General features: G+C 38.9%; 1 protein-coding gene across 1 annotated transcript in view; it reads right to left on the reverse strand.

Annotated features, from left to right (window-relative positions):
- PDE6C (phosphodiesterase 6C) overlaps positions 1-3,876 on the reverse strand; it is a 30,926-nt gene extending 27,050 nt beyond the window's left edge. Inside the window, exon 1 of the mRNA XM_013951146.2 lies at positions 3,397-3,876. Coding sequence (XP_013806600.2) covers positions 3,397-3,876 — 480 coding nt within the window. The remainder of the gene's footprint in view (positions 1-3,396) is intronic.
- Positions 3,877-12,942: the final 9,066 nt, after the last annotated feature.

The raw sequence follows: 12,942 nt of genomic DNA on the forward strand, positions 1-12,942 counted from the left end.
AGCAGCTCAAACTTGTTAGCACTGAGGCTTCTTACATCTCCAATATATTTGCTTACTTCCCATTGCTTATAAGCTGGCCCAGCACCAACATCTCCGTTACACGGGTGATTTGAAATGTTAGGAAGTGAAACTTTCCTACAAGCCTTTGCTTCCTTGACTGAGGGCCCCTGCTAGGAAACAGCACGGTGTCGTTTTGTTTGTGTCTCACAGATGACGTTAACACCTTGGTTTTCACATTTGCAAACCTCTTACCATTGTTATTTATGTTGTTTCCAAGTGACACTTCAGTACCTGCTGTGCAGCCCACCTCCCCATTTTGAGTTTGGCAAAGTGCATTGCCTATCACCACTGAGGAGAATGCTATTTCTTGAGTTTCCAATCCTCAGTAGAATCTTTTGTCTCCAAATAGCTCTGAATTAAAAACAATAATGCACTAATTTAAATATATTTTGTGTTAAAGCAAATATACATAGTCTTTACTATTGGCTCTTACATGCTGAAAATGTGAGATTTTAATGCTCCAGAAGTCATGCTCCTTGCTTAACTATTTCTTATTTCTTAATTCTGTTTGGAAATAATGCCTTAGCAAAAGATGTAAGGTAATTGTAGTCTTAATCATTCTCTTGCCAGTGTTATCAGTTAATATTTTAACAGACTTTTGTTGAACTAATAGACAAATGAGATTTTATGCAATCAGTTATTTTACTTTGGTATATTTGAGTAACATACTCTGACAGTCACTGGGAGTAATGAGAGGCCAATTATCAAGGCAGTGGTCCTGCCCGGCCTCCTGTTTCTCACTACCCTTAAAGAGGGGATTAAACACTGTTAGCTATTGCAATCAACAGGTCTCTAATCCTGTGGGGGAAGGAAACTGTTCTTGCTGCTAAGTTAATTATGGAAGGTCTGTATCTTTTCCTCTGCTTTTCTTTTCTGAAGCATTAGTCAGGATGAGGAGCTTCCTCACATTTATTGGTACCATTCCAAGGTGTTTTTTTAAAAAAAAAAAAAAAAAAAGATAATCCCTAAAGAGCTGGCTACCAGACACTGAAGGTGGAGTCTCGTGTTTTCAGAGACTGATTGCTGTTGTGATCTTTCATTACATTCCCTCTTGTTATAAAGTGGTGGGAACTGAAGCATGAAAATGTCTCACTGTGGGTTTGTCAGTGCTGTCATGTACTTAAGACTTAAAAAATATTATGCTGTTTGGATATGGTCTGTGTCAACAATAAAGTGGTTAGGTGACATCTTTAAAGCACTGTACCGTCTAGAATTATTCATCGTGTGTTTTATATTCTGACAAGGCAGTTGAGGCCAAATCTCTCTCTGACCCAACTCTGCTTGTCATTTTTGCTCGGTGTTTGGGTAGCAGACTATCTGGCTTGACTGAAGCGCATACAGTGCGGTTTGAAAAATAATTATCCTTTCAAGAACACGTGATAAAGGCTTCCATTACTGCCTGTTTCTTATGCCATAGACTGTTAATGTTACTGAAGTGCTACTGCCTAAAGCTGCAGTTGCAGGTTCCTTATGTAGGTAAGGACTGTGGTGACGTCGGGGGAACTTTGCCAGCATGAGGAGGGTGAGTTTGGACACCTGAATTCTTTGACTAATAGGTTGGAAATACTGACAATTTTGAGACATTCATGGTTATTTTTGAAGAGCAAATCTTGGTTGCAGAAAAGTCTCCGGGTTTTGCAATTAAATAATAAAATGCCAATGTTTTGGAGACATTTAGTTACCAAATGTGGGTTAATGGCACCAGGGTTTAACTTTGCATTTCTAAGTGTGGACCTAATGGCATAGATCTCAGAGTAAATGAATGCCCAAGTAAAATTACAGTGATTAATTAATTTGAGTTACCTTAAAATGACTGAGTAATAACTAGACAGTTATTCAGCAGACATGGATTAAGTTGTATGTGCAAAATCTATACCTGGCAGTATTAGAGGGACAGAAAGGTTATAGTTCTCTTATTTAAACATATTCAAATTACATTTGTCACAAAATTTTGAACAAGTCCTATTGCAGGAGCAGAGTTTTTTAGGCAGCCCTGCCCTGGGCGGGTTTCACACACAATAATATTAAGCAACAGTACAGGGTCTGATAAAAAGCACATCTTTCTTGATCCTCCTGATCTCATGTAATAAGCCTTATGATTTTAGAAGGATTATCCTCCAATCTCCCCATTTGGTGGTAAGAGACAGTAAGTCAGATGTTTCTTGTCAGAAGAGCAGCCACTGAAGAAAGCATCTTAGTGGTCAGTTAAAAATCAAACCCAATATTTCTTCTGTTTGTTCCTATGATTCCTGCTTAAATCTGAGATAGTTTACTCTGTATTAAAATGTTCTTTTCATATATGTATACATTTGTTTTTGAGCTTTAACACTAGCCTGACCCAGGCACAGGTGAACTTATAATTAATTTATCTTTATTTCTACCAACTTTTAACACGATAAAATACATGCCTTCGGTTATGTCCTGGAAAACATGGATAATTGCAGTGCATAAAGATATTTTTTTATTTAAATTGAATTTAGGATCATTGAGGTGATTTCCATCTCTAAAATGCCCTGGAATTATAAATTGACTGTACAGTAAAAGTTAAGAAGCCAGACTGTCATCTGTAGGCTGAGTTTTTCCACATAAGACTAAAAAAGATGAAGATGATAATTTTATAATTTAAGGTTAACTCTTTAAAGACATCAGTAACCATCAGAACACATTTATCTGTATTTCAGAGTACAATTTTTAAAGCAGTTCTTATTCATGCATGTTTAATTTCAGTTAGGTTGTTCACATAATTTTAATGCAAAATTTTATAATAATAACCCTTATCTGAGCTATAACTAAGGAAGGTGATTCTGTGAAAATCCAGCAGCAGGTTTTGGAGCTATTTTAAATCCCAACCAGACTTGAAATTGAACATGTATGTTGAGACCATCTTCATATGGATTCATTCACCTCCTTATAAGGACCGCTGTCACTACCAGGGCTGCAAATTAGTTGTGTTGAGAGGTGCTTGTATGGCAGCATGGACTGATAAGGGCGAACACTTGCAAGCCTGCACTGGACAACAGAATAGGAGCCTGTCTTGTTCCATAGAAACACAAGGACTTTTTGGTCTCTATTAATCTAATATTCTCCTTCCTTATTATGGTAAATTACATTACAGATATTGTGTCAGGATACTGGAAATATCTAGCCAGGCTACATAATATGGTTCTACTGGATTTTAAGACTCTTACCCATTTGCTTTTCTTATGTTTTTGGTCTGGATTTCTGTCTCCTGTTTGGGATGTTTTTGAGGAATGACTCTGTGGCCCAAGCCCTATTCAGGAAGCTGAGTGATTTAAGGCACAGAATCCCATTCACCAAGAGAAGTCACTCACTTACCTTTTTCACATCTGGTACATTAAAAAACTTCTTGGTATGAGCCACCCATCCCACTATTCCGATGTCCAGAGGAAAAACAGTCTCATTGGCTGGATTCACCAAATTCTCCTCAAAGGTGGAAGTTGGAGTGACATTGAGAAGCCTCGTGGCTACCTCTGGAATACCATTTCGGGCACGGCAAATAAACATGCTACACCGATCAGCTGCCAGCAGCTGCGCCAGCCTCTGCAGGGCCTTATGCACCGTCTTTTCCATAGTGCCTCCCTCATCCTGGATTTCTGTTAGCAGCTCAAAAAGTATGTTAGACTCCTCCAGACGGGACATGTCCTTGAAGCTGACTCCTTCCTTCACATCTCCAGGGTTCACTTTAAAGACACTTCCCAGCACTTCTGCCCTCATTTTTCGGTCGAAATATTCCTTGGCAAACTGGGGGTTGTTCTCCAAGTATTTTTCAACGGCATCTTTATTTACTTCACCCATTTTTGTTGGATTGTTCTTTGGATTTTTTTTTGTTAGAACTGCATCACCATCAAAGCAGGAGTGGTAGCAAAAAGTCCTAACTTGATATAGTAAGAAAATGGTACTTTGTACATACTGTACACCTCACAGACATAGTATATTCACCTTCCCCTGTGGCTTCCAAGCCCTCTGAAACTCTTGAGGTATGACAGAAGGCACTGGCTTAGTATCTTCTTAGTGTGAGGTCCTGGAGACTGCTAATTAAGGAGATGTCAGGACACTAAACCCCCGAGCATTCTTAGCTCATAAATCCTATGGGAATCATTTTAGCAGTTTAAACTAACCAGTTCATTCTTAGACCGTGTAAAAAGATCTGATGTGTAGATATGTATATGTGCAAGTTTTCTCCTTCATACACAGTATAAATTGTAGTATACATATGAAAGTTTCCATTGAAACTTAATATGAGAATTTCCTCTTAGATACTCAGCCCACATAAAACACGTGTGCAGACACAGTCACGTGTACTTGTGAGAGGTGTTTAAGGGGAGGAAAACAATGTTATGGAAAAAAATTAAAATTTCAAAGTTTACTTTTCCTTGAAATAGCTGGGAGATTATTGAAACTGGATTATTAAAAGTAAATAACTACCAAGCTATACATGCATAAAATGAGTGAAATCTCAACGTCCATACAAATGTCTGAGCCTGTCAAGTCATTTACCCACATGAAGGTGGAGTAAAAGCCAAGCCTTAGGATTTGAATCAGCACACCCAAATATGATTTGTATGAACCTTTTTTAAAAAATAGATATGACTAAAGAAAAAAGTAAAATCGGAACATGACTTGAATTCAAATTGCAATTTAAAATTTACTCATTCAGAAATTTCGTATCGCATTCTCAAGTCTTCAGTGAATTTATAATAATTCTCTTATTCTGTATTAACATGCTTCTGCTAAAGTATCAACTTGCAGATTGGGTCTAGTGTTATTTTATCTTCTTTCTTTAAAAATGCCATACATGAAGGGAGTTCATGATCCTCATTCTGTATTGTGACCAAAACAAAACCACAAATTTCAATAATGCTACAAATTAATCTAAAGGAGTTTCATCAAAGATGTTCTCTAGACAACTTGAATTACCTATATTCAGCTTATCAGCAAGAAGATCTGATGTGGTATAGAAATATAGATGCAGGTTAAAAGCTAGTAATATATATTCTTAGTCTATAAGCATGAGTAACAACCAGGGTCCTGCATGTAATATGGTTTCTTCTATGCCTTCTTCAGAGAAAGTAGGTGAACTCTGTTCTCTTAAATAGCAGAAAAATGGTTATAACTGGCAGATACTGGACAAAGAGGGAATGCTGAAGCTGGTTATAGCTTTCCTACTGTGTTTCCTGCTGAGAAAAATACATGAGAGAGTTCCTGTCTTTGGAATGTATGGAATATGGAATATATGTATACCCTGAAAATAACAACAATAAGATGCTTTCCCTAACTAAGTATTGTCACTTTGGTTTTATCATGTGTGAGTGTTGGGACTAACTCTCAGTTTTGCCTAAATTAGAAGTGGGGACATTGTTTAGAGTAGAGTCATTTTTTCTTTAAAATTTGCCATATTGGCTACTGTTGGTTGACTCAGTTTCTCTGGTGGAGTTAACATAGACAGGTTCAGTCAAGGTTTTGACTCCTTGGTGGTCTGTAACTGCTGAAGATAAGTGTAGGTGGCATGATGCTTAAAGTGGGTGGCCGTATGGAGCCTTTGATTCTTCTCACCATTACTCACTTGGATTGAAAAGAAATAACAAAAATTATGGTGAATGTTAGGGGCAGGCACCCCAGGCAGATGTGAGTGGAAAGACTGACTGTAAGCTGAGTGCAAACTATGACGACAAATGACCTGGGTTCATTGAAACAGATCTGAATTCAGCTGGCACAGTAAGAGGGCTGCAAGCATTTTGTTCCTGTTCGTAGCATCCACATAGATTAAAGACAGCAGAAAGAGATTGCTGGTATAACAGAATAGACCATATCCCCCTTGGGAATTATTAATTTGAAAAGAATAATCACCAAAATATAACTTTTATCTCTCTACCAGAGGTCGCAGGTGTGTCAACATCCATTTTTATCAGCACATCTAAAAGAATCAACATGAGCAACCAGCAGCGATCCTCTCGTGCATAAAGAACCAGTTGGCGATTGGTCTGTAGTGGAAGCTAACTCCGCACATTAGCCTCCCCTCTGACTGTGACGTGTAACTCTCGTCCCCACGTAAGACACTAATTTTTGCTAGACTGCAGTTGCAGTAAAGATTTAGAAATATATATGAAATCAAGACTGTGTGGACACATGCTGGTGTGGTCCCTTTACTCCTGCTGGGCTGCTTTCCCCTTGCAGCCTAGTGGACAGCATAGGACCCTCGCTGCTGGGTGTATGACACTGAAGCATCTGTGTTACGGGTGTGAGCTGGTCACATGAAATTAATGGCAGGACTGTGCAAGTGCAGCGCAGCAAGGTGTGTTCACCATTTCATGCGTGCCCCCGTCACTGTCCCCTGCCCAGCAGGTTCACAGGGGAATAGACAGATGAAGAAGTAGACATACTCCTTAGTCTTTAAATAGTTTTTTTCACAATTTGATCAATAAGTATGAAAAAAATAGGTTTGAAGTTTATTTTATATGTATGTATACATAAATTATTTATCTGTGATCTTCTTATTTTTAGCTCAATACTTTTCCATATATTATGCTGCTCTTAAAAAAAGAGAATGTTGAAGAGCTGCTCCAGTGAACTTGTGCAAAGAAATAATAACATTTTCACATTTCTCATTCAGTCATATTTTTTTTCTCACTTTGGGACTTTGGTGAATGGTGAATGAGCATTGTTCAATTTTCAAACTAAGCAAGTTCTTAGCATTAAATACACAATTTTACAGACTTTCACCTCAAAATAATTAATTATAAACTCAAGAGTTCCCAGAGCTCCTTCTGTCCAGAATTGTTACTCTCTTTGTATATACCATGGCACGATCCAGACGTTACACAAGAGCAGGAGTCTTTATTAGAAAAGCCCTGCATCATGATTCATGTTTGAGTTAACTGTGTTAGTGACTGTCGCTGGTTTCGTTGATGATCTGAACCAGAGACAGCTTCAGTCTAAGTTTTTTCACAGCACTCTGGAAACTGTTCCTGGAGAGTTTTGTGGAGCTGCTTACAGATATTTGATTAAAAGTGTATTCTGTATATTAAGTTTCAGTCATATTCCGAAAAGTGTAGGGTCAGCATTATATTGTCATTCTGCTTTAAAAAACTGTTGTGTTTAACACAATTAAACAACGCGCACACACACGCACACACACACACTTTTTTTAATCTAGTTTCAAAAGCACTTGTACTGTTTGTTTTTTCTGGTTTCTTAAAAGATAACATTTTTAATAAGCCATCTGACAATTTTATTATCCTATGTGCCCATCTTTTTTAATATGCAAGAATAGGTAAACTACTTATAGTACTTATAGATAGCTATAGATAGTTTTCCATGCTGAGGTAGTTTGATTTGAAAACATGATGAGCAAGGTGCTGTATTTTTCATATTGTTTTCATTTTGGAGGATTTCAGAAATGCGTGTTCTTTAACAGTTTTAGTACATATGACATCATTTACCTTTGATGTTCATAGTTACTACAGAAATTAAAACTATTTATGGAATAGTTCTTAGTAGTAGACTGTCGCTGAGCCCTTTTGGTACATGGAAATTCCTAAGAAGGATAACTGACAGACGTAGTTATTTATATAGATTCAGGCAGCATGTAAATGCCAAAGGTATTTATAAGGTTTCCCAGTTCAACTCAGCGTTTACACCTGAGCATATCTGCCCATCTTGACAGCAGTTAATGTGGTTCATTCAGTTAAGATTTTCCAAAGAAATACATATCAATTGTGTTTATTTCAGTTGCTTGACTTTTGATGTGGATGTTTTTATGGCCACTGCCTAGATATAGGAGATTAATATATAAAATGAAATAAATTAATTTCAGAAATATTAATGTTTTTTTCTAAGTGATCAGTTTAGTTTGACAGGATATAAATGCAACACAATGCACAAGGTTGATATGATAGACTTTACTGTAAAATCTGTGTGACACTGGGGATACATTTGGGGAAGGTATCTACACAGTAAGAAAACAAATGATGAAGACACAAATAATTTTCCAGTATGTGTGTTTTGTAACCCTTAGAAAAGATGTAATGAAAGAAAGGCATATGTCCAGACTAATGAATGAAGGAAATGGGCAAAGTAATGAAGTATCTGTGTGCTAATGTATGGACTGGAATACTAACTGAGGGTAACCAAAGGCCAGCGATAACAGGCGATATACTGAGAGAGAAGCATGGATTCGGCATTGCGGGAATCTGCTACTCCTGCTTTTACTGAACATTGTTAATGGTATGCAAGAAACTACATGTTGATCGTGCTTTCAAGTGATGTTGGAAGTTGCTGAGAATACAAGCAAGGGCAAAAAGAGCCTAAAGGGCCTAGAGAGGTTACAAATATGGGCAAGAAATATAAAAATCAGATTTTTCCCAAAATACTAAGTCAGAGGAAGAATTTTTGAAGTACAGCTTGTCAGTGAAGGAAGTGATAATGCTGAGAAACAATCACGGACGATCACATAGAGCTAGACGTGAAATAGTATTGTGATACGGCGACACAAACCAGTGCAAGATATAGGGTGTTGTGGAGCTGTCATGTACCCTTGGATTCTTTGGCCTGTATGGGACTGTTGTATTCAAATTTAGTTTCAGCAAGGACATACAGGTAATTCTTCTGCCACTGCATGTACCTACCTCCACCTGTAAACACCAAAAAGGGTTTTTGCAGACCAGAATAAATTCAAAAGAAGAGAGAGGTGACAAAAATACAGGGTCTAAATCTACCTTGATGGTTATAAGGAAATAAAGGGGACAAAACAATGATTTATGTACAGGCAAAAGGATAAAAACAGCAAGGGAGTGCAGAACTCTTCAGTTACTTGAAGGCAAAGCGGCCAGGTACAATATCTCTGAAGGAGAGTTTTGGCTGGTAAACACGATGATTTCCGAAGTGCAAGGTAGAGCGAGCTGCGAAGTCGCCTCCCAGGCTATCTCGGGCCATCGTTAGTGCTGGGGTTGTCGGTCACATGCCTCAACGGAGGGAGGCAGGAACAACCGTGCCCCGGTAAGGAGATGGGCAGCACAGTCCTAAAGATCACTTCTGGCTGTAATTTGCTTGCTTCTGTTGCATCGAGTAATTTATCTGAGAGACTTCAGTAATATTTTAATAATCAAAAAACAAATCCAAATTAAGGTATAATGAGGAATCCCATGGCTCTCCACAAGACACAAATTCCTTCATCCTCTCACAAAATGTAATCAAAGCCCTGGGGGTGTCACTAAAGCCCCTTTTGTAAGGGGGTTGTGAGAACCCGTTCTCACAACAGATGTCCTGTGCCCCAAACACAGCCAGCTTTTGGTACAGAGGCGTTTTGGTGTCACGGATTGGTATGTTTTGGGACCTATACAACCAAACTCAACTCTTTTGTTACTTTTAAAATAACATTCTATACCCTTTCTTACAGAAGGAATCTTAAAAATGCTGGCACTGAAGGCTGCAATTTTTTATGGTCCCTTAAAACTGTTAACAGTTAGTTTGGGGTTTCATGAAACAAACGGTCAACAGAGATTTTAGCCTCCAGTGCAGAGTTCCTGAAGTAAATTGCCAGCCCAGGATGAAGGAATTACCTGGGCTGCCAATACATCTTTGTTAAGCTGTAGTTTCAGGTGGCTGCCTGCCACTGAGGTGGCTTTCTAGAGAGATGCACTGCAGCCTTTGACCTGGCATGAGTTTCTTGGTGCTTGATATGCTTTTTAGTGTATGGACTGAGCATGTGACTGAGAGCAAAGGACAGCAGCCTTTCCATCTTGGTCTCATCTGTTCTCACACTTACTCCAGTGATTTTAGGATACTTAACCGTTTTTTATTCCTTCTCCCCAACTGGAAAACTGGAATAATTTGAAAGCTTGTCTTACAGGATGGCTGTAACAAATAATCAGCAAATATACGTAAAACTTATGAAACTGATATTCATAAGGAAGTGTACTTAAAGGTATTTATTCAATTTGTTTAGTCAATACACTTTTTAAAGTCCGTGGAGTTTGAGAGTTTTGCAGGAACAAACAATTCTGATCTTACGAGGCTCAGCTGACAACTTGTCATGCCTTTTTGGACAATATCAAAAAGGAATTACAATATTTTGCAGAGAAAATGCATTTACATTTACTTTTGTAATTTAATGCTTTGTGTCTCTCTCTTTACCATGTAAATTATATGTTCATTAGACTAAAAAATGGCAAGCAATAGCAATGAAGAAACCTTTTAAGAAAACAGAGCTATTATAATTAATTAAAGAGGAGAGATACTTACTGATAATATATTTCTCTCTGCTGTCAAGAAAATGTTTTCTGAAGGCAGAAATTCTCCTCCGAAATATTTTTTGGCACTCTTTTCCTGGGCAGTGCTCTGTGTTGACAACACCTCACACTGGATGCTTTCGTGCTTATGCGGAGTGCTACTTTTTAGGAATTAACTGTGAGGCAGGGGAGCAGAAGGGGGTGATCAGGCGGAAGCGGATACTTGATTTATTCTGGCGCTTGCTTTTGACTTGGTCAGTTGCTATCGGTTACTATCTCATGCCTGAACATAAACCTTTTTTTATGGCAAATGCTACCCTAAAGTTTTGGGCGGACAGCCCCTGAAATAGATTCAGATCATGGTAATTAGGCTGGAGTTCATGGTGCTGTGCCACAGTTGCAGAGACTGAGAGTGAGCTATGAGCCATTTTGTTTTAAAGGTTCTGCCAAAAATCAGCTGTAGGCTACTCTTTAGGGATTTGAATTTTATATAAAGGAATATTAGGAGACAAATTCTCATCGCAAATATAATAGTGTGAATTCAGAATAACTCTTTTTATCCATACTTTATATATCTATTTTCGCAATTACCACACACATGCAGGTAACCCCTCTGTAAATTCTCATGGCTTTTATGAAGAAGATTACCTGTAAAATGAAGGATTAAAGTTTCATACCTCACTGTGTTAAGTGACTGAGTTGTTATAGCTCGCACTGGGAAAAATCACAATATGTTTGTGAGGTGTAATGATGTTTGTAAAGGGCAGTGAGGTGGGCTGACGGAGATTAGCTTACTGACAAATGATGTAATGATTAATAGAGGCCTGATTAGTAGAAGCGAGCGAGAGGAGGCTTTGCGAGGCGTTTCCCACGCTTAGCCCGCCGGAGCAGTTCCTCCCTGGGCAGCAGCCCGGGTGGGGGAAGCTGCCAGCCGCCCCCTCCCTTCCCTGAGCGGCTGCTGTTCTGCCAGTCAGGAAGCGACGGTGACGGCGAACACCGGGTTTTCCTGCCCTTTGTCACCTGTGGTCTGTGTCATAGATAAGCCCCATGTAGCCTAATGCCAGTAAACCTGCTCAAGAACAGATTTAACGCATTAAGAAGCCTTCAGTGGGTTACAGCGTTGGTTGTATGGTCACATATAGGACCCATATATTTTTGGTTTCTTATCCCTCCGAACAAAACAAGTTCTGCTGTCGCTCTGAGAGTGCCAAAATGTTTTCACAAATATAACTGGGCTGCAACTATATGCCAAAAAAATATTAGTCATCCCAGTTTGCTACCATTGAAAAGCACCTGTTTCTAGAATTAAATATAGCTGCTGGAATTTTGCTGAAATATTGCACTGGGCATGCACTTATTCTATAGACTATCTGGAGCAGAAAGTTAAGAGTAATTGAAACAACAAGGAAAATACAGCTGCAGGCACATAGTTCCCCAAGCTGGAGTCTAGTCAGAGCACTAGGGATTAATACCACCCCCGCCGCCCTCCCGTCTTCAGATCTGTGTTCAGCTCCAAGATCTGTAACGACACACGAGCAAGGCTTGAACTTCCATTGTCCCTGTGGCCCCGGGTCCCTTAGCACTAGGAGAGTTCATTAGTCTCTGACAAAACAGTGCCAATAGCAATAGGGGCTTATTTTTTGGAGAACTTCTGTGATTTAGTAATTCTGATTTGACTGTAATCAGACCTGTTTTAAATTCTTCTGTGCAGAGACTTACTGGGCAAAAAGTAAAGCTAACCATGTATCATAACTTAATTTATTATGAACATAGACCAAAAAAGCAATGAGGCTGAGAAAAATAAGTTGCTTTTCTGGGCTGATTTTTGTGGTCTATCAGAAGCTTTCTAACAAAAAGAACACAAAAAGTGAGTCTTGAGCTTGCTTCCTCCCTGCTTCAGGGCGGTATGAGCTAGAAGTAGTATGCTGCCTGGGCAGGAGGAAAGAGTGCCGGTTAGCCAGTGCAGAAGCAGCTTTGTCTGTTTGCACAGGTATGTGCATCTCTCTCTCTCTTTTTTTTCCCTCTCTCTCAATCTGTCTCTCTTTCACCAGCAGCAAGAAATGCTGAAACTTCTGAGCAAGCAGAATAGTGGAAGCAGCTGATACTTTTGAAATGCCTACCTGGGTTTTGTGGACTCATGGAACTGAAATAGTGAAAGAAAAGCATTTGTGCATGAGAAAGCATCTGAAAATTTCATAGGTTAAAGCTGTCTTCACCGGGTTAGCCAGCCTGTTGGCAAAGGTGCTTTTACGTCTTCGTTTTCATTTTCATAGTATATCTAGACAGGGCATGTTAAAAGTTAATTCAGTGAATATTCAATAGCTGGCAGATTTTAATCTAGAAGAAAAATGCTTCAATTCACAATCACAATCTTTATGAAGGTTTGCTGAAGAGAATAAAGTTACCGATTTCTTTAAATATTGTTTGTAAAGAGTTCAGTATACATTCACTCCTGAAGCAGAACATCACGTCATTAAACTACAAAAGCAGGTATCACAGGCTGGCTTGGTGCAAAGGCTAAGATTTTCAGTTTCCTTCTGTCCTTGACCTCTGTACTCAGACTGCCACCAAGGGGAACAGCTGGATGGTGACAGCGTAGCACAGTTGTCCCTTACAAAGCACAGGGAGCTCCTTG

Source organism: Apteryx mantelli, chromosome 7, assembly GCF_036417845.1.
Source record: "Apteryx mantelli isolate bAptMan1 chromosome 7, bAptMan1.hap1, whole genome shotgun sequence".
Taxonomy (NCBI): domain Eukaryota; kingdom Metazoa; phylum Chordata; class Aves; order Apterygiformes; family Apterygidae; genus Apteryx; species Apteryx mantelli.